This window comes from Tachysurus vachellii, chromosome 3, assembly GCF_030014155.1.
Source record: "Tachysurus vachellii isolate PV-2020 chromosome 3, HZAU_Pvac_v1, whole genome shotgun sequence".
NCBI classification, from domain to species: Eukaryota; Metazoa; Chordata; class Actinopteri; order Siluriformes; family Bagridae; genus Tachysurus; species Tachysurus vachellii.
The window spans coordinates 8984432-9006589 of record NC_083462.1 but is presented as its reverse complement, the minus strand read 5'-3'; the positions used below and the strand labels follow the sequence as shown (position 1 = coordinate 9006589).

The following is a 22158-nucleotide window of genomic DNA, read 5'->3' as shown; positions in this document are numbered from 1 at the left end:
TTCAGACCGCAATTTAATTATTGTAGAATTCATAAAAAACTAAACAAAAAAAAATACACACAGTTCTGATCACACAAGGAATTTAGTATAAACGATAATAATAAATAAAAAATAAATACGATTTAAGTACGATTTAAATACAAACAACGACATAAACGCGTCTTTATCGAAGGATTACATAACGAAATAAACTTTAATACCAAAGAAGGCGGGGCTACGAGAGTGACGTCATTTCCGCTCCGAGAGCGCCTTTTGGTCGCTCGCGGAGCTGTATTGTTCTTCCATTTCCGCACGCCTCGTGCCGGACCGTTGCTATATATTATTAGCCGCGTTGCTACACAGCTGAGCGTTTTGTGCTGCGAAAGCGCGTCGAAAAGGAAAACGGTGGGGAGAAAAAAAAGTGGATTTGCGGTAGTTTCACCGCCGGATTTTACAGGTTTTCTATCGCTTTGTTAACTTTATTTACGAACTCCTTCAAAATGGAGAACGAGAACAAATATCTCCCGCAGCTGCTGGCGGAAAGAGACAGCCTGGATTCGTCCTTCATACACGCCATGAAACTTTTATCTGCAGGTAAATACATAGATCATATTTGTTTTTATTTTTTCAACAATAGATCTACGTTTTGTCTGAAGAGATTCTTTTTGTTCCCTACCCGTTTTTATCGAAGGGCTCGATCTCATTTTGGCTCCGAGATCCCTTACTTAGTGCACTAGACCGTTCGCGACTTTAAGGGCTCGTGCGCCCTACGTGGCGCACTTCGTGTACGATTTGATTTGGGACACGTCCCTGTTACAAACTTACTTAAGCAGGGTCGTTAGGACTTGAGCATCTTTTCTACTCCGAGAGCGAAACTCGAGTGCGTGCGTTTGTTTGTTTGTTTGTTTATTCATTTATTTATTTATTTCTTCGTTTTTATGTTTTGGATTTTCTTTTGTGTGAAACACGAGCTTTCAGTTTGCTTAACTAATGTGAAAAAATAATGATTTAGTCAGTGTGTCCCATCAAGTGTTTTTTTTTTTTTGTTTCAAATGTTAAATATGTCATGAAATGTCAAATCTCCAATAAATATTGCGTTAATTCTATAACTAAACTTCACTCCGTTTATCACTGTGAGTTTGTAGTAATTTAGTATATAAATATATTTAACACAAGTTAATCTGTTCACTGGCTCAATCTCATATCATATATAATTTAATTCAATTAAATTCAATTTATTTCTGTTCAGAGAGATTTATAACAATTCCCATGGTCTCAGAAGAGAGAGGAAAAAATAATTATAATAAATAAATATAGAAGAATAATAAAAAAATAAGGATAAAAATAAGTGTGTGTGTGTGTGTATATATATATATATATATATATATATATATATATATATATATATATATATATATATATATATATAAATTAATTATACACACACAAAATTAAAGTTTTTAAAAAATATTGTATTAAGTTCTATATGTACTATATATCTATCCATATCCCTAACGAGCAAGCCGGAGGCGACGCCGGCAAGGAAAAACTCCCTGAGATGATATGAGGAAGAAACCTTGAGAGGAACCAGGCTCAGAAGGGAACCTCATCCTCATTTGGGTGACACTGGACAGTAAATAGTGTAAATATAAATAATGTCATTTCTACAACAGTGTATGATAGTGCAGCCGAGAGCTCCTGAGGAACTAACGGGTCATCGTAAACTCTGAGATCAGCGCAGACCTGATTGGTGATAAAGACGTGCACTACATGGCACCTGAAGAAATAAACGTGTGCACTCTATCTGTATAGTGCGATATTCATCCAACAAGTATCGGTTTCGGCTTAAGTCCCTATTTGAGTTTGCGTTCTGAATGAGAGAACGTGGTTGTAGCTGGATTTTAGTTTGATTTCAGAGGATGTTTATGAGCCTGCGTTCCCCTGCCTCCTTGAATCAATTCATTCAAGTTCTTTGCTTTTTTTTTTTTTTTTTACTTACTATAGTGTACGTCATGAGCTCTCCATATAACAGGGGAAATGTTGGATTATCTCAACCAGGGTTTATTTTTCCAACAGGAAATGTTTCTCTTTTTTTATTTTTTTTTCCCTCAACTGACTACAGCAGATGTTTTAGATCAGCAGCCTAAAGGAAATGTTACTGTATACTGTATCGATGGCATACAGCTCTGCATCTGGATCTTCTCAAAGCTGCCTATGAGCATGTTTTATCAGAGGCGTGTGTTAGGAGATCCGTTACACACGTTCCATGTCAAGTCTGTTCTTCGTTGCTTTTTACCCGGCTGAGAACAACTAGCACAAGGACTTCAGTCTCAAGCAAGCTGCTTATGCCGTGCAGACTGTATTACCCCATAACCTCTCAAAACAAATGTGTGGAATTACTCTGACTAATACAGCAATGATCAACATAAATACAGAAGTACTTGGGCTACACACAAACCACTTCTGTTTCCTGTTTTTTTTTTTTTTCCCTTTTTGATTCCTATGAAAGAGGCAATATGCAATATCATTTAAAGCTTTAGTTTTCAGATCACAAGGTCAGTGCAATCACGCCTATGACTTGGCGTAAAAAGACATGCCTGGAGATTTTTGTGTTCGCTGTAGCAACACAGCTGTATCCATTGCTTTTTCTTTTGTGTGTAAATGAATGCATTATACACCCCATCCTTGACCTTTGTCCTCTTGTCTTTTTTTCCCTCGCTTTCAAGTTGTTTTCCTTTTTTTTTCCATTGTCGACGTCAAATATTAGCATGTTAATTTGAAAAAGTGCCATTGGTCACGGTGTAATCGTTTTCATGCAGAATTGTTAACATCAGTCTCTGTGAACATCATGACTCTGCTTTCTGTCCCTTGCTGTTATTGTCATCATCTCTCTCTCTCTCTCTGACAAGCATTTATGCAAAGCAAGAACAATGTACAGCTGTATAGCAAATAACCTTGACTGGTGTGGCTGAACAAAGACTTGTTTTTTCTTCTCTCCTCCAGAAATCGAGAGGGTTCAGAAAGATGAGCCAGAAAAAGACAACGAAACCTACTTGGATCTCTTCACAGCAAAGAATATCAAACTGAAGGAAAGAGTTCTTATTCCAGTCAAACAGTACCCAAAGGTGGGTCTCGTATTTTGGCAAAATACATTGTTGTTTTATTTAATTTATTTATTTTTTTTGTGCAATTGTGTTAGACCATTCACTCATTATGTTACATGTAGGACTGCACAATTATTCAGATGTTATTTTAATGTGAAACATGTACACACACACAGAGGCACTGCATTATTCATTATTACTGCATTATATACTCTTTATTGTTGGCTATTGGACTGAAAAAGGGTAGATGCTAGAAAAACAAAAAAAACAAGCAGAGACCATTGTGCAAAGTGTCTCGTTCTTGACAGCAGAGGAACAGCTGGGTTTTTGTTGGGATAAGTTCTCTTTTTTTTTTTTATTCTAAAGCAGGTAAATCTGTCACGGTTATGCTTTTATTTAAATAATATCCGTTGGAGTGACGGGAATTGTTTTTTACTCTTAAATACAGAAATGTCCTTTCCTGTGTTACATTCACTTTTGTTTTTCGACCACAATTTTTCTTCCTTGAAACTGGATCGTAACTGTCGCACTCAGATCGGCCTGTACAATGCAGCTGTCAGGTGCTACAAAAGCAAAAGCAGCGAATAGGACCTTAGGAAAGGAAAGGTGGTTGATTCAAGAAGAAAAATATTGCCATTCTTATCTATTTAGTAAACCAGGAAATGAACGCTGCATCAAGATTCTTAGCCGCTTCTTATTTCGAGTTTTGGCGGCCAGCAACATACGGTTTAACTTTCCTTTCTCATGCAGCCATTCAGTTATTGAGCTTTAAAGCCCAGAGATAAATCAGTAAGCATTTGCATAAAGTTGGTTAATGAAGTGCTCGGAGTTGTTCGTGTTTATTAAATACAATCAGCAATAAAAAGACCGTTTTATGGAGGATGTTCAGGCGAGGAGTTTTGGATAAGAAAGCATCTGATAACCTGTTTATTGCTTATTTGTTTATAATCTGATAATTAGTGAAGGAAAGCTTTGGCTCAGTGAAGTGTTTTCCTGCCCCAACATGACCATGTTAACCTGGTGAAGGCCTTATTATCGAACTGACAACATTATTCTGGTTGTTTTCTGTTTAAAAATGCTGAATGGTAATGTACGCTCTGTGCTGACCCTCATATTTGCGGTGTTTAATCATTTCAGCCCCAAATCTTTTTAGCCTTTAGTCATGCACTTGGAATTGCTCTTGTTTAGTTCATGATGATGGAAGTAGGTCACATCGAAACCTTTTAATGCTGTTCTCACAAGAATAATCTGCTTTTACTGCCCCAGTTTATGCTTTCTGTGCCGCAGTTTTATAAAATGCTTACTTTGTCAGATTTCCCATCACATCCTGCTCTTTTGTGCAAAGCGGTTTAAGTGATTTATCAATATCACAGGAGAAAAGGAAAGAGATTTAAGATAGGATGGCGACAGACACGCACAGCACCCCTGCAGATTGTCTGCTGCTTAAACTTTACCATTCACGATGTCTTTAAGCTCTTGGGCCTTTAGAGTTATCTGTATTATGCCTACTGGATCGTAATCGCCATGTAGATCTAAAAGCTTTCGGATGTTGTCGAACGTTGTCCTAGAAACCATTTCAGCTGATCCGAGAGGGACTGAACTTTCCTTCACATCCTGAATTTAGTGTTTTAATCTCACCTGCTCTTTCTTCCTCAGTTTAACTTCGTTGGGAAGATTCTTGGGCCTCAAGGGAACACCATTAAGAGACTGCAAGAGGAGACGGGCGCCAAGATCTCAGTACTGGGCAAGGGATCTATGAGAGACAAAGCAAAGGTAATGGCACAGGCACATGGTGTCAGTCAGTCATCGTGTCAATATGCATATTTGTTTATTACTGTTTACATGTTTTTTTTTTTTTTTAACCTGAGCATGTTCCTTACTCAAGTGGTTCTCATCCAGACTGTGTGGGAAAATGTGCAGCTCTTTTAATGTAGTGAGTTTGGCTCTGGCTCTGCTTTTTTTTCCAGTTGATAACATGATAAATACTGACGACGTTGTAGATTTTATGGAAAAGTCCTTTTTAAATAGAGAACATTAAGGAGAGTTGACCTTTATGCCTTCTCCATTTTTTTTTATTGTTATTTAAATACTTGCAAAATGTAGAAATACACTATTGTATGAAGATTTCCTGATCAATTGTGTTTTTTTTTTTTTTTTTTGTTTTTTTACAAACAGCTTTTTATTGCAGTTTATACAGTGACCCAATCTTAAAGAAGTTATTTGCTGAGGTTTAGTTGTGTAACATTAATATACAACAGTGCAGCGTTTCTCTGTTAATATCCAGAGTCATGCAAAAAGAAATCTAGATCAACTTTCTGTTGACTGACTGCTCCTTCAGCTGTAAAATAAATTCCACTGACCTGCTCACCGCTGGTTTATTTTATGACCGTTAATTAAAATATTTTGGCTGAGTATAAGAGACTTTCTCTTCCTGAAGTCTCCACACACAGGCTACTCGTTTTTGAGTTATCAAGGTCTGGATTAATTCAAGGGACTAAATTTTACTGGGCACGTTTTCTGATAAACAAATGAGATTCATGGTGTGAGTTGGAAGAGAGAGAGAGAGAAAAAAACCCCTCTCTGTCGTTGTTTTCTTTTTTCGTCTTCTAACCGTAATTTAAAAGAAAAGAAAAAAGCTCTTGCACTTGCACAAAACATCAAGTGTGAAGCCAAAGTACTTCTCTAATTTGTGTGTTGTGGCCTCATTAGGGCATAGTGATGCAAACCATTTCCCACATTGTGCTTCAGATTCAGCTCAAGGCGCTGTGTGCATTTTAAAGGCCTATAATTGACTTGATTTGGGCTTAAATGAGTCATTACTGTTCTTACCCTAACCCAACTCTCATACACACACAGCCTTTTATTGTTATAACGACTTTATTAGTCATCTGTTAAACGCAGTGACTGTATGACTTCTATAAAATACTTTATTGGAAACTTTTTTTAATGCATATTTTTAGTGTTTTATTGGAGATTCCACACTTTTAACCATCCAAATTCACCGATCGTCGCCAGAGAGCATATGGAATACAGATGGCTGTTGCTTATTAAGCTTACAACAGCAAACTGTTCATCAGCTTTCAAACTATCGCAAACTTATCCCAACCGAACAGATGGAAATTTAACGTTCTGACTGGTAGGTTTTGCTGTTCTCATGGTAACAGATCTCCTTTACAAAGCTTTCTCCTGTCTTGCGAAATTTACTTCTTTTTTTTTCTTCTTCATATAAACACGAAAAAAAGTGCAGTTCCCTCTCGGTGAACCCAATTGATTTTATGTAACATTCAACCATTTTACACCAGGATTTTTTTGCATGTTCTCATCACGCATTTGTTGAAGATGACCGTGTGCTAACAGCGCTCCGCTTAAACAGCATGACGAACGACTTAAGTAATCCGATGTGATGTTAATGAATTTCTGGATCCATGTTCACAGCTCGAATCTGCATCTCTGTCCATGTCTTTGGCTGCAGTCTAAAGCTTCCTGACTCTTTCACTCGATACCTGTTGTTTAATGTCATTCCTCAGTTATCACATGAATTTGTTCTTTTTTTTTTTTTCCTGTCTTAAGTAACCGGTGATGGATTAGCAGTCATGTACATTTGGACAGGGCAGGGAATGACACTAACTAGCCAACGAGTTAAGACCCTGAGGATTGACGCATAATCAGCCTTTATTGTGTTTCTACCTCTTTCGATTTTACCCCATATTTATGAGTCACTGCTTAGTGAGCTGTTGGATCTTGGTGTTTTTGATTTCAATAATTAGGAGCTTGATCTGGTTAAAAATGAACAGGTGCTTGGTAACGTACGATCCTTTTAAAATGGTGAGTTAACCACAGAGTCGATCACTGTGACAACCCTGCACGTGTGAATACTTTTAATCAAGTTTTCATTTAGCTTGATGGATTTATTGCAGTGAAGCAACATCTCTCCTGCTGCATGCTTTCCTGGACTTTGTTTCCCCCCCAGTGGAGTTTTCTGATTGACCCTGTGGTTATAAAAGCTGTATTTTTCTTTGCTGTATTATTTCTTTTATTTAAAACAAACCTGTGATGCAGAGAGCAGAATGACGAGCTGTTGATTTTCGCTGCTTGGCTGTCTCAATTACTTTTACAATGAAAGATAGATCATACGTATCTGATACTTTAGCAGCTGGGTCGATGGGTTTAGTTTTAATTAAATTAGTCTCAGAACAAATATGCATGGTAATTCATATGGGTGTCTAAACACAATAAACTAGGCTACAAAAAATAATTGAGAGCTCTGCTTGACATTATTCCTGCCCTAAACAGAGGGAAGCCTATGAGCTTGTGTTTTATTCATCTCCTGGTGGATTTTAGATGTGTGCAGGCAGATGCATTTAGAAGTCCTTTGCTCCCTGTTGTTGATAATTAGTTGAAGTTTGTAGCCATTTTTTTTTCAAAACAGAAGGCCTATAAAATGTGTTTTAATGTGTTTATTAGGAGGAGAGCTTGAGGAAAAGCGGTGAGCCCAAATACGCCCACCTGTCCATGGAACTCCACGTGTTCATCGAAGTGTTTGCTCCAGCGCCCGAAGCGTACATGCGCATGGCCCATGCTATGGAGGAGGTTAAGAAATTCCTCTTCCCTGTAAGTATCAATTTAAAATCTCTCTCCGAGCCACAGGACGGATTGTTTATTAGAGCCAAATAGGCCGGTGTTTAAAACCAATTAAACGCTCTTGGTGTTAAATTAGAGCTTGGCTTGTTTTACCTGTGGCTGCGAATTAATGCTCAGTGTGAGAAGTCCAGATACCACACAGCCCTGTTCTCACTAGCTTATGGCTTGTCATTATGGTCAGATCAGTCTTCTGGATTGATTGCTGTGTATGTAACGGCACCTCAGATTTCTGTTTTGCTGCTTCTACTTAAGTGTTTCAGTTAATAGCGGATCTCGGATTTCCTGTTCATTTTGGACAGCCTGAAGAGGAACCGCTTGTCTTTTGAAAGTGATTTGTTAATGTTGCCCCTCACTTCTGTGCTCTCTAGGACATGATGGATGAAATTTGTCAGGAGCAGTTTATGGAGATGGGATATCTAAACGGCAGCCATGAACATGCCGTCCGAGGCAGGGGAGGCCCGATGGCCAGGGGGCGTGGAGGACCCCCACCACCCAGGTAAATCGAATAGTTTCATCATATCCTTATGAATATATAACAGGCAGTTATCACACCCACGTACTTATTTTCATATAAATGAATATTGCTTTTTGTAGGGGATTTATTTTGTGTCTTGTTTGATTGCTCAGGGGTCGAGGCATGGCACCAATGCGTGGCGGTGTTCCGCGTGGTGGTCCAGCCAGAGGTGGAGCAGTGAGAGGAGCTCCAGCAGGTCGTGGAGGACCACCAGCTCAACCCGGCAGAGGCGCCGCTGCTAACAGAGCGCGCGCTCCTGCCCCAGGATCACAGAGGATGCCTCCTCCACCGCGCCCTCCTGCCCAGGAGTCTTACGAAGAATATGTGAGTTTTAACTGCACTATGATTACATGTTTTAAACCCAAGGTTTGTAATCTGTTATCTAATATAGTTTTGACATTGATATCTTTCTTTCTGGTTTTCCCAGACTTACGATGAAAGTTACACGGACTCGGGCTACGAATCTTACGACAGCTATTACAGTCAGCCACAGGCGTGAGTTTGAAGCACCTTTATTCTGTTCTTCATAACGCCATCACCAGGGGTCTCATTTATAAAACTGTGTGTAGGATCCCTACTAAAAGTTTACGTACGCCCAAAAGCCAAAAATGGCGTACGCCAAAAAATATTCTGACTTATAAAACCGTGCGTACTCACTCCTTTAAGCAATGTTCCCTTTATAAATCACAGATCACCCGCAGATGTGCGTACGTGAACCAGCCTCAAATCCCACCCTGTACACACTCATTTTTAACCATAAATAGTCAATGCAAATCACTGCGCAGGCACGAGAGTGGACCTCGTTATAATGAGTTTGCTCTGTGGGTTTAAAAATGGGGTGAGGAGTCAGCGTCTCGGGGGTAGCCACTGTCGCCTGCAGGTTATAATTATATTAACTCAACATTGTTATAATTAAATTAAAAACAAAATTGTTAGTTTCTACTTTTTAATATTGTTAAACTCACCAAGAAGCCAGCCATCACGTACCTGCATTTAGTCTGTTCCCTACATTTATGTGTCACGATAAAGGACTCATGTGTTGAACCAGGCCAGCGTGCCACAATGTTTGTGAGGGTCATGTTGGAGTCACATATGATTTGCACATTAATAGAATGCACATGCTTTCTATTAACATAAGCAAATTCATTTTCAGATGGTGCCCTTATAGCAACATGAGCGCAGTCAATTGCGCCGATTACATTTGGGAAACCAGACATTGCTGCAAATTGCATTTTAATTTCGGCCTGTTCTCGCACAGTGTAGGGGAACCTGATGTATCGACTACCCATATTAAGTATACCATTCAAAACGACAGATATTATGGCACTCAGGGACGGCTGTGATATACCAGACCTATAGGGTGAGATGATAGATTCCAATAGAATTATTTCATATACAAAAAGGTCTTAGAGACAGAGTTCAGAATTACTTTTTTTTTTTTTTTTTTTTTTTATACAAATAATTTACCTGTCTGCCAATTCGCGCTGGAAACAGCCGGTTGCCAAGAACCCCAGAGTGGTGATGACTTGTATTTGGACTGGGATGGCATGGTTCCGGCGTGTTGCCCTCTCTAATACTGGACCCAATTCAACACATAGATCTAAGAGCACAGCTCTAGGGAATCTAAATCGGCTTATTAGCCAGTCATCATCATGGCCAGGAAATCATCATGGTCCCTGAAAACCCGTTCTCTCCTTATTCTGCCATTGGCGTAATCCTCCAGCAGTGCCATCATGAAGCATTGCATACCCGGGTCACCGGAGGATTTATGTTTCTAGCAATTAGACTGATCGTTAACACCTTGACAAAATCGCAGAATTAATTTGTGGGTGAAAATTTAAGACAAAAATGTTATAGTGAACACATGCTTCTTCATGACTGTTTTGTTATGAACACCGTAATAGTTAGGACCGATGATGAGTAGCGATTGTGCTTCATGACTGTATTTGCAGACTTTGACATTTTATGATATATGAAGGTACATTAAGGAAAATATTTCGTTTTTAAACGGTGTTCTGCAGTTCTCTAATAAAAGGGTATTTCATGCTATTCTGTATCACATGTAGTCACGCCGTCTCCTCCTGCGCACCCGTTGTGGACAATGTGACTGTAAGGCAGCGCTGATTATTATGTTGGCTTTGTAGAAGCCAACATTCTGATTTCCTTTATAAGCTTATTATTATTATTATTATTATTATTATTATTATTATTATTATTATTCTTAGCCACAAATTTATCAAGAGTAACTCGTCCTAGGGCTTTCGAGCCACATGCACCAAATTCGGATATGTCGTAGTCCCTGGTCTGAAGTTTGTTGCTATTACTTTTCTAAGCGATCGGAATTCCGGCATTCCCGGTACGGAAGCTCAAAGTGGCCTTTTTTCGTATCCGCTTCCATTATAAATTCTCTCCTGTGTTCTATGCAGTATAATAATAAGTAGAATCCCATAATGACTGCAGTATTGACATGAAATGTCCAAACCCTCAGTAGCCACTTTTTGCCAAAAGTATTGGCACCCCACCGGGTATACTGGTGACGTCACGTGTAGCCCCGCCCCCAGAATAAGCAAAATCAAAAATTTGCACAACATGGACATGTGACATATCAAAACACTCAGCACAATGAGGGGAACTGCCCCACGTGTATTTTGGTCACGTCACGTGACGTCACGTGTAGCCCCGCCCCCAAAATAAGCGAAATCAAAAATTAGCACAACATGGACATGTCATATATCAAAACACTCAGCCCAATGAAGGGAAGTGCCTCACGTGTGTTATGGTCACGTCACGTGTCGTCACGTGTCATCACGTGAAAATAAAAAATTTGCACAACACGGACATGTGACATATCAAAACACTCAGCCCAATGAGGGGAAGTGCCTCACGTGTGTTATGGTCACGTCACGTCACGTGTCATCACGTGAAAATAAAAAATTTGCACAACATGGACATGTGACATATCAGAACACTCAGCACAATGAGGGGAACTGCCTCATGGGTATTCGGATCATGTCACATGCTCATGTCCGCTCGCCTCCAAAAGTATTGGCACCCTAGCGGTCCAGTAGCTTTCACAATCTTTCTGTCCACTTGCCTCCAAAAGTAACACTAACCCTTATGTCCACTCGCCTCCAAAAAGCACTGGCCTTTGCGAATACTTGCACCGTCAAAGCCAACATCAAAGTTTGTCTCGACGAACTTTACGAATTTAGTTATTATTATTATTATTCTTCTTAGCCACAAATTTATCAAGAGTAACTCGTCCTAGGGCTTTCGAGCCACATGCACCAAATTCGGATATGTCGTAGACCCTGGTCTGAAGTTTGTTGCTACTACTTTTCTAAGCGATCGGAATTCCGGCATTCCCGGTACGGAAGCTCAAAGTGGCCTTTTTTCGTATCCACTTCCAATATAAATTTTGGAGGTTTATAACTCGGCAAGTTTTCGAGCGATTTACACCAAACTCGGACAGGTTCTTTAGGACGTTGTTCCGGACTCGGCGTTCCGACGGAACTTTCGGTTTTCCCGTAGTCGACGATGGAACGTCCCATAGAATTGAATGGGGAATTCCTAAAATTCCTCTAAGCTTTCACACACGCAGCGTGCGCAGAGCTCAGGCACGGCTTCTCTCCTGTGTTCTATGCAGTATAATAATAAGTAGAATCCCATAATGACTGCAGTATTGACATGAAATGTCCAAACCCTCAGTAGCCACTTTTTGCCAAAAGTATTGGCACCCCACCGGGTATACTGGTGACGTCACGTGTAGCCCCGCCCCCAGAATAAGCGAAATCAAAAATGAGCACAATATGGACATGTCATATATCAAAACACTCAGCCCAATGAGGGGAACTGCCCCACGTGTATTTTGGTCACGTGACGTCACGTGTATAGCCCCGCCCCCAAAATAAGCGAAATCAAAAATTAGCACAACATGGACATGTCATATATCAAAACACTCAGCCCAATGAAGGGAAGTGCCTCACGTGTGTTATGGTCACGTCACGTGTCGTCACGTGTCATCACGTGAAAATAAAAAATTTGCACAACACGGACATGTGACATATCAAAACACTCAGCCCAATGAGGGGAAGTGCCTCACGTGTGTTATGGTCACGTCACGTGTCATCACGTGAAAATAAAAAATTTGCACAACATGGACATGTGACATATCAAAACACTCAGCACAATGAGGGGAACTGCCTCATGGGTATTCGGATCATGTCACATGCTCATGTCCGCTCGCCCCCAAAAGTATTGGCACCCTAGCGGTCCAGTAGCTTTCACAATCTTTCTGTCCACTTGCCTCCAAAAGTAACACTAACCCTTATGTCCACTCGCCTCCAAAAAGCACCGGCCTTTGCGAATACTTGCACCGTCAAAGCCAACATCAAAGTTTGTCTCGACGAACTTTACAAATCTTGTTAGTATTTTTTTTTTTGAATACATTTTGAATTACGTTTGGATTTTACTAGATGTATATAGCCTAAAACAATCGGCACAAACAACACTGTTGGATTTAATCTTCATGATAATGTGGAAATAACGTATGAAATGGAGTGAAAGTTAAATGTCATTACTTCTTATCGTTCTTCTCACATGTATTTTCTACAATCTAACTTCAGTTCATGACCTCACCATCTGTGTCGCCAATTCCCTTTGTCTCCAGAATGTGCGTACGCACGTCTCAAAGTTTGCTTAAAGGTGCGCACGTTCTCCCGTCAAGTTTGTTTTTTGTAGATCACAACCTTTGCGTGGGAACTGGCGTACGTACGTTTCCAGCCCCGTTTTGTGCGTACGCACGCTTTATAAATGAGACCCCAGGCCATCCTAGTTCAGCACTGGTTTTAGAGAAACCTCCCTGTAGTTGAGATTAGGTCAGAGCTTCAGAGCTATACTCTGAATACACACTGACCTGCTTAGCTCCCAGTTTTCCTGCTGTAACAAGCCTGATTCAGCTAAAACACAGCTTTATATTAACATGATGGACTGGATTAGATGTTGGTGGAAAAAGGGCTGTTAAAACTGAGACTGAACATGGATAGTAGTTGTTGCAGTGGCATTTCACCTCGGAAACAATATGGTACAGTACACTTACATCGTTATATAACTGTTTACCATCTGATGCTGCTTATGTGTGTTCAGTGTTGTCAATCTTTGTTTTTTTTTTTTTTTTTTTTTTTTTTTTTTGCTTTTATAAATTTTATATTTTGTTTCCTCTCTGCTCAAGGACAGTTTTCTCCATGTTCTTAGTCAGTAGCAATGGCACTCTCTAGGCCTCAATTCGGTTTCTGTTCAGGATACAGAACACTGTGTGTATACATGTACAGCTGCTTGCTTCTGAAGATTGATTTACTTGCATTGATTGTTGCAGAGAACCAGAGTATTATGACTATGGACACGGCGAGACACAGGAAAGCTATGAGAATTATGGTGGGTTTTTCCCCTTTTTTGCATTTACGGTGCGTTAGGATTCATGATGTACAATATCAAAGTGCATTTCAGTGAAATTGTTGCTTTGGTGATAGCAAAATATTCAGTAATCAATATACGGTTGTGTTTGTACAAATTTGACCTGTATAAAGGTTTTCTATGTTGAGGAATGCGGAATATTGGCTTATTTGCTGTGTATGTTTACCTCAATAGCTCAAGATGACTGGAACGGAACACAGCGTGCTTCTGCCAGCGGGAAAGTAGCTGCTCAGAGACAAACAAAGGGAGCGTACAGGGAGCACCCGTACGGACGATACTGAACTCTCAACAAGCACAACGTCATCACCCATAATGTCCCATCATGACGACTGTCTCCCACGGCAGCTCGCTCTTTAAGCAACCTGACAAAAGTAATTGTCCGCCTTTCCGTTTCGCATTTCTGCTCTGGACATTTTTTTTAAAAAGGAAACCTGAAAAATCAGCAACTGAAAGCATCGGGACTCGGTCGAAAGTTCACAACAGTTTGAGGGGAGGTTTAGGTATTTAAAAAAAAAGAAAACAGCCTGTTCTTATTTTCAGTTTTATACTCCTAATCTCTCTCTCTGCTTTAATCTCTGCTTTTTTGCATTGTTAGTTTTTTTTTTTTTTTTTTTTTCTTCCTTTTTTTTTGTCCTCATTGCTTTGGTAAAATATTTAATTGAAGAGATAAAGCCTGAATTGTTGATGAGTTGCAGATTCCCAGTAGGCTACATTTCAAAATTCTGCTCAATATTAGGAAATCAAAAAGCCATTAAACCAAATCAATTATGTAACATAATGTAAAGGAGCATTAATTAAGGAAAGGAAAAAAAAAATCTCTTTAACGATATTGACGACAATTGATTATTTGTTTTAAATAGTTTTTAAAAGATGTACGTTCAGCTCTAGGTTTCAATATTTGTTCCATGATATTTTAGAGTTTTGAAATATAGCCCTAATAGACACTGTCGAGATGGACTGTCCTCAAATCCTTAATTTGTTAAAATAAGTTATGGCTCTTCAAAATCTGTTCTGTAAAAATGCTAATTGTGTTTGGATAATTGTGTTCAAAAAGATAAAATAAGTCAGCTTTTTTTCATAGATATAATACCATGTTATATAAAATGCATGCTCAAACTGTTTAAGAAGGATTGGGACAACAATCTCTACAAGGGTCATCTCTTTCTAATGTAAAGGGATCCTGCAGCTAAATCCGAATTTCTTGTACATACTTTAAAAGAAAAAAAAAAAAAAGAAAACATCAAATACGCCCAAACTGTACTTACTGCCATCTAGTCTCTGTACGCTCTCCAGAAAATGCAGAATGCTACCTGTGTAAGCTTGCCTAAATAGGTAACTAAATCTGTCCAAAAATGTTTTGCAGTAATTGTCAATAAAGCCTAGATTGTTTTTTATGAAACTTTTAACCTGGTTTATTTTTCTGTTTCTGTCATCATAAAAGCTGAGCTGGCCTTTTAAATAACCTGATAACCTTTAAGTACTTCAACCTTTTTTTTTTTGTTTTGTTTTTTTATCTTCAAAACAGAGCTTAAATCTAAAATGGTGCATGTAGACTGGAGACGTAAACGGCACTAAAGGACTGTTCAGTGTTTCCATTGTTAATAAAAAGCGCCATTTAATCTTTCTCTCTCTCTTTATACTTAAAAAGGACCCTAGAGGTAAGACCCTGTGCCTTTTAAAATAACCCGGATAGCTTCCTAATGTCTTTAGACAGCTAAGCATTCAGTGCTTGGGTATGTATAAAATTTTTCTTGAATGCCGTTTTATTCTTTTGGTCTTACGATGACAAATGTATTGTAGTTTGATTTAAAAAAAAAAAAAAAAAAAAAAAAAGTTTAAGATAAAGTTTAGATTTTATATATGTCAAGTTTGAACCTGCTTTTCTTAATGAAAGTAATGACTGAGAAAAGGAGAGGACTGCTAAACCTTCAGTGCAGCATTGTAAAGGTAGCTCTAACCCTAAATTTGTATCTAGCCAGTGTGTTATGTCTCTTATCTAAACCTCTTGGCGTGTAATGAATTAAACGTTTCAGTCACAAAAATAAAAGTAACAGGAAAAAAATAAAATTAAAATATTTTGGTATGCTAACGTTTTAGATCAGACGTGTAATGCAACTCTTGCTAAATGTTTTCTGTACCAGTGTGTGGTGTTAAAGCTGCTGCTACTTTTTTCTTTTGCATAATTGAAGTGAAACTTTTACATAATACCAAAACAAAAAACAAAAAAAAAAAACATTCTTGGAAAGCTTGAGTTGCATGACCTATAAATGTTTCTATAGCTGCATGTTGTTCTTTGTGTACCAATAACACTTGGTTCGATGACGAGTTCAGAGTCTGTTCTCTTTTCATAGGGAACTGTGCTTCATGAGCTCCAGGGATGGAATCAGGGTTTGCGGCTTTTTTCTCAGGTCAGTGTTTTTGTTTATATTTTTAATTGTTTCTTTTAACTGTTTGGGTATTTTTTTTTTTTTCCATTGGCGCTGCGCTTGTGCTGGAACCTCAGCTTTAAGCCCGTCTGTACTTTATCTTGGCTACAGACGTGATTTGTAGCGTCGCAATGACTAGTAGTTTCTTTGCAAACCTGTTCTTTCAAATTGTTACCATGACAACCAAATTTAATTTCTCTGAAAGGCTCATGCGACAAGGCCCACGTTTGTGCGTCTGGGACTTGATTGGCTTTTAAGTTTTATGACGTAACGATGACGTCCTTTTGTCTTTCACGTAAAAATTTGGCAATTTGATCGTCACTGTCCACTTTATTAGGAAACCAAGTACATCACCGCTTTAATGGAGTTATCCATCAGCCAATCGCGTGGCTGCAGCACGGCAGATAAAACCATGCCGATGTAGATCGAGAGCTTCGGTTCGTGTTTAGCGAACGTCAGAATGGAGAAAGCGGTGTGATGTCTGTGACTCGGATGTTGGTACCAGTTAGACTGAGGATTTCAGAAGCTGTTGGTATCCTGGGACTTTCTTAAAATTCTGTTGTCTGTTAACATGAACCGAAGCTCCTGATCTGTATCTACACAAGCTTGCATGATCTTGTGGATTGTATTGATGCCACACAATTGAATTGACTGACTCAATAACTTTATAAACGAACGCCTGGTTATAGCCGCTGTATAAGTTATTCCCTCACCAGCCCTTTCTTTCTACACAAAATAGTACAAAGTCGCCTGTACTGAAGTGTCTCCTGTGGTGGAGAAATAATACGTCATTTAAAATGTATAATGTGTTTATAAGGGTTAGGTTATAATTGTAGAAGTATTTTTTGAAGGTGTACAAAAATAAGGGGGTATTTGAACAAGTGCACTAATCCATTCCAGCTAACTGGGTAAGTCTTCTAAACCACATATGAACAATAGGAACCAGCACCGGCTCAGTGTCCGTGAAAGATTTATTTTTTTTTTTTTCCCCTGAAAAACACATTTCTGTTTATTGTGGTGATTTTGGACTCCAGTGTCTCAGTATAACCTATTTGATTGTGTTAGTGTTTCATATTGCTGCATGTCCTGGTCATTGTTACCGATTTGATTTGATTTCCTGCAGGGAAGACCGATTTGCCGTAAAGAGGCGGTCTTAAATTTCAGCAGGCAGGCTTTTTGGGGAAGGAACTCTGAAATCTGCAGAGACGGAGTCGAAGCGAAGTTCTGCCGGACGCCTTTCAAAAACTGGCAGAAGCCGGAATGCTAGGAAAGTGCGTCTGTATGCGTCTTAAAAAGGAAAGGAAAAAGGAAATCGATGCTCTCCTCGGCGCTGCTGCCAAAGCATGCGGGCACTTATTGAGCTGGAGCGGAAAGCGGCTTATGTGTCCTACAGCGTCCAGTGGTCGTGTTTGTGTGCGTGTATGTGGTCACATATTGGAAATGTGTCTGGCTCATTGTTGTCTTTGTGAAGCTTCCAGCCTCTTTTTTTTTAACAAGGAACGTATTAAGCTCTTTCTAAAGCACACATCCAGAAAATGAACAATATTGTTTGTCATTGTGTTTTCTTTGGGAACTCATTACGTACCTCATTTGATGGCAATGGGGTTGGTGTTATTTAGTTATTTATTTTTTTGTTTGTTTTTTTCACCTCCTTTGGGGAGATAGGTGGATAAACGGTGGGACACTTGGACTGCCACCCACTCGGCGAAAGTAATTTATTTTTATATCTCTTGTCTTTTGCATTTACAATATTCACTGAACCCTCCTGCACATTGCTGTTATGGTACAATCTTTACTGTAATGTATAAACACAAACAAAAACCTACCGATTTGTGCACTTCAGCTGTTTTCTTTGTACGAAAATAAACACAGTTGTCTTTGCAATAACCAAATTGAATGAAAATTGGATTCTTGCTGAATTCTGAGACTCCTTTGCGGTGCTACGTGTACAATGAAACTGTGTGTAAAAGGGTAGTGGGTCATGTATAGCGTTTGGAAAATATGGTGAATAAATCTTGTTCTACACTAAAGATTTTTTTTTTTTAAATTGGTGTGTGGTTGATTAGCTTTTTATCTGCCTGAGGTTTGTTTGATTTCTTATAATTGTTTTACATTTACAGCGTCATGTGGAACTGCAGTAGAAAAATGATAAAGCGGTGTGAAAGTTCTACTTGTTGTATTTGTGTTGTTGGACAGCTCAGGCATCATCAGACACCTTTTCAGTCTCTCACCGAGTTTCTCGATTTAGACAAACACAGCTAAGCTTTTGTGACGAATGCATTGCAGAGGCATTGATTGTGTTTTAAAAAAAAATTCATGTGAGTATTGTTACAGTCCTGAAAATTGAATTGTAGCGTATTGTATTCCAAAGTACAAGCACATGGCTGCGTCAGTATGACTAAGTTACACGTAGGTCTTTATTTCAACGCCGCAGTGCCACCAGGGCCTGTTGCTCCACCGAGCCAGAATAATTCCTTCGCCCTATTGAGGAAAGAAGTGTTTCGAACGCACAGCGGTGTGCGCCGGCGTGACGAGCCGAGAATTGGGCTTTGGAGCTGAAATGCCTTACCCGAGTCTGTGTGAGCATTGGAGCAGATTCTCAGCACTACATTTTTTAAAACCATATTCACACCAGATGGAAAAACCATGCTAGCTTGCATGATGACTAATCAGAGTTTCATAGAATTAAAGCCACAGTTCAAACCCAAGAAATAACCAAGAGGGATAAAAAACCTGTGTGTTCGAACAGATCTGTTTACACTCTCCAGCTTCTTGAATAGAAACATATTGAAAGCCCACCAAAGCTGGACAGATAAAGATTGGACAAAAGACCCAGAGAGGCTTTTTTAAAACCTTCAACTTTTCTGTCCCTGCTTTAGCCTCTGATTCATGATCATTTCTGACTTCAGAGGAACCAAGTACGTGGTGTAAGAAATTAAAGACTGCAGGCGTTCAGATTCCGCTCCAAGATACACGTCAGAAAGAGCTCGTTCCCAAAAAGGCTTAAGTCTCATGAGGCAATGCGTTTTAAATGAAATAAAAAATAAATAACCTTAATTAATTGTTAGTATGGGAGCGGCTGAAGGACGTCAAGCACCGTCACTAAACAAAGGGTATACGTGACAGTGATTACTCTTTAAACCGACCGTCTAGGTGATCACACCTGTAACAATAGCAAGCCAAGGTGAACGAGACCATGATTAGCATTTAAAGACATCCGGCTAGACGGTTGTATCACCCAGGCATTTAGGAAATACACGTTTAAAATGAAACCCCATTTAAACCACGAAGAATAAAAACTGTATAAAATGTTTGACCAGGTTTTTTCCTACGTTGTCCTTGACTCAGATGAACCCACAGTACTTCATGTATTTTGTCACTGTTACACTTGAATAAACCACTTCTTTATTAATATCCTGGCCCTCATCTTTTTATTTTCTTACAGTGGTTTATTTCTGATTTTATTCCCCTTCCATTCACCTCCTTGTTTGATGCTTTGCTCCTCACCACAGTTATTTGTGCCTTCAGTTCAAACCAGCTTGGTTGTTCACCCCTGATCTCCCTCATCAGCAGTGTTTCTGCCCACAGAACAGTTGTTTTCCCATCATACTGTGTAAACTCTCTAGATTTTAACTGTTTGTGTTCGAGAATACCAGTAGATCAGATGTGAGATTTGTGCCTTCTGATGTTTGATGTAAATATGAACTAAAGCTCTTGGTCTGTATGTACGTGATTTTATCAGGTCTTCCTATTAATGTGACCAGAGTCTGTACTTTCATTTTTCAAACATGAAAAATATGATAATTGTATATATTTTAGGGGGCAGTCTTTGTTTTTTTTCACTACTTGGTCTAAATCCTTCCAAATTTGTACTTTTTCTTATGAGTTCAAATTTATTTCTATAGCGCTTTTTAACAGTGGACATCTCAAAGGGGCTTTACGAAACATAAACATAATACAAAAAGTTTAATATAAAGATTAATATTAAATATATTTAAATGTGTGTATCCCCAAATAAACAAGTCTGAGGCAACTGTGGTGAGGGAAAAACTCCCTTGGATGGAAGAGGACTCAAAAGGGAACATCATCCTCATTATATATATAATTATATGGTATATAGTATATATTATGTGTGTATATATACACACACTCAGTTTATAGGTAGATTTTGCCAGCGTGTAGATAACAGACTTCCAGTGTTCCTCAGGAGGGCGGTGCTCAGAGTAAGGACAGCGATTGGAACAAAGAATGCCGCAAGCATAATGTACCATGGGGGGCTGTTTGGAGGGAAAGCCTGCAGGCAAAGCATTGTTTGCTTATTTGCACCAAGTTTTTTTTTTCCTCCAGTGTATTTTCAATAAAGATCATGATCTCTAGTAAAGCAGCTTTGCTAAAGCTTTCCTCTACTGTGCCTAGCAAAAAAAACCCACTAATGGCCACTTCAGTAGGAACATCTGTGCACTTGCTTATTTATGCAAATATTTTGCCAATCATGAATTGGATTCGCTGGCACGGTGGCTTAGTGGTTAGCACACCTCCAGGGTTGGGGGTTCGATTCCTGCCTCCGCCTTGTGTGTGTGGAGTTTGCATGTTCTCCCCGGGCCTCGGGGGTTTCCTCCGGGTACTCCGGTTTCCTCCCCCGGTCCAAAGACATGCATGGTAGGTTGATTGGCATCTCTGGAAAATTGTCCCTAGTGTGTGATTGCGTGAGTGAATAAGAGTGTGTGTGTGTGTGTGTGTGTGCCCTGCGATGGGTTGGCACTCCATCCAGGGTGTATCCTGCCTTGATGCCCAATGACGCCTGAGACACCACAGGCTCCCCGTGACCCGAGGTAGTTCGGATAAGCGGTAGAAGATGAATTAATGAATGAATTGGATTCCGAACTGGATGAAATGTGACTTTGGTTTTGAAGACGACTTCTTGCACAGTCGCACGTCGGCTTTTTCCACTTTAACTGCCGTGTAATGATCGCTCGTGAGAGTTGTGCTGTTGTAACACATCCACATCAAGGTTTGGTGATGTTTTTCTTCTCACCACGGTTACAGAGTGGTTTTCTGATATCCTTTCTGTCACCTCACACCAGCCTGAACGTTCTCCTCTGATCGCTCCTCTCATCAAGGCCTTTCTGCCTGAATAACTACTGTTCAATGGATGTTTTTTGTTTTCCACACCATTCTCTGTAAAGCCTTTTGTGTGAGAAAATTCCACATCATTTGGCACCATGCAATCACTGACAAAACTCCCCCCTCCACCCCACCCCATTCTGATACTTGATGGGAAAAAAAATTAATCAAATTTTGTGATGCTTATCTGCATGATTTTATGCATTGCTGCACTCCTCCTCATATGATTGACCGACTGGATAATTGCATGAACGAGCAGGTGTGCTGGTGTTCCTTATAAAGTGAGAAAATGTATGCTGAATGAATGATTAAGCCAATAAATCATATTCATTCTTTTCTTATTTTAATCCCAGAGTTAGTGGCTTTGTGCTATAATTCAGAGAAGAATGCAGGGCTAAATCTGTGTGAGTGTCGGTCATCAGATCTCCTTAACGTCGTCGTTCCTGTCAATCCAGCCAATTAATGCTGATGTCTGTGTCATTGCCCTAGAGCTAGTGCTGATTGCTGACTGCCTAACAGGCTTTCCTATTATTATATTAGACACAAGTCCTCAGTGCAGATTTTAATGAGCAATACCCAGCACTCAGGCTTCATCCAACAATTTAGGAAGCTTGTATGTGTGTGAGTAGGAGGTGGCCCAATCTGCAAACGTTATAATGAGAAACCCTGAAAGCAGATAAACAGAATCTGTCTATAGAAAAAAAAAAGGCATTCGGTCCGTCTTTTTGCAGTTAATGATGACATACGAGCATTGAGAGAGGTGTGTGTGTGTGCACATGACAGTATGACCTTTATGGCCTCCGGCAGCAGGAGTGTGCTTATTACACTTGTGAATCCTATGCACCATCATTTTGAGTGTTTCTGCAGTTTTACCCTCATCATACCGAGGGTGAGAAAC

At 39.5% G+C, this 22158-nt stretch overlaps 1 protein-coding gene across 2 annotated transcripts; it reads left to right on the top strand.

Annotated features, from left to right (window-relative positions):
- The first annotated feature begins 280 nt into the window (after positions 1 to 280).
- On the top strand, positions 281 to 18114 carry khdrbs1b (KH domain containing, RNA binding, signal transduction associated 1b). Of its 2 annotated transcripts, XR_009648067.1 has the most exons (11): positions 281 to 573; positions 2983 to 3104; positions 4740 to 4856; positions 7548 to 7694; positions 8093 to 8220; positions 8352 to 8562; positions 8666 to 8733; positions 13613 to 13671; positions 13885 to 14081; positions 16062 to 16118; positions 17260 to 18114. XR_009648067.1 is itself a non-coding variant. In XM_060865644.1 (9 exons), exons 1-9 carry the CDS (start codon positions 480 to 482, stop codon positions 13989 to 13991), a joined length of 1053 nt encoding a protein of 350 aa, XP_060721627.1. In that variant the 5' UTR covers positions 281 to 479; the 3' UTR covers positions 13992 to 15109. The 2 variants fall into 2 exon arrangements, 1 of the variants encoding a protein (XP_060721627.1); XM_060865644.1 differs by lacking the exons at positions 16062 to 16118; positions 17260 to 18114 and having other exon boundaries at positions 13885 to 15109.
- The last annotated feature ends 4044 nt before the right edge of the window (positions 18115 to 22158 follow it).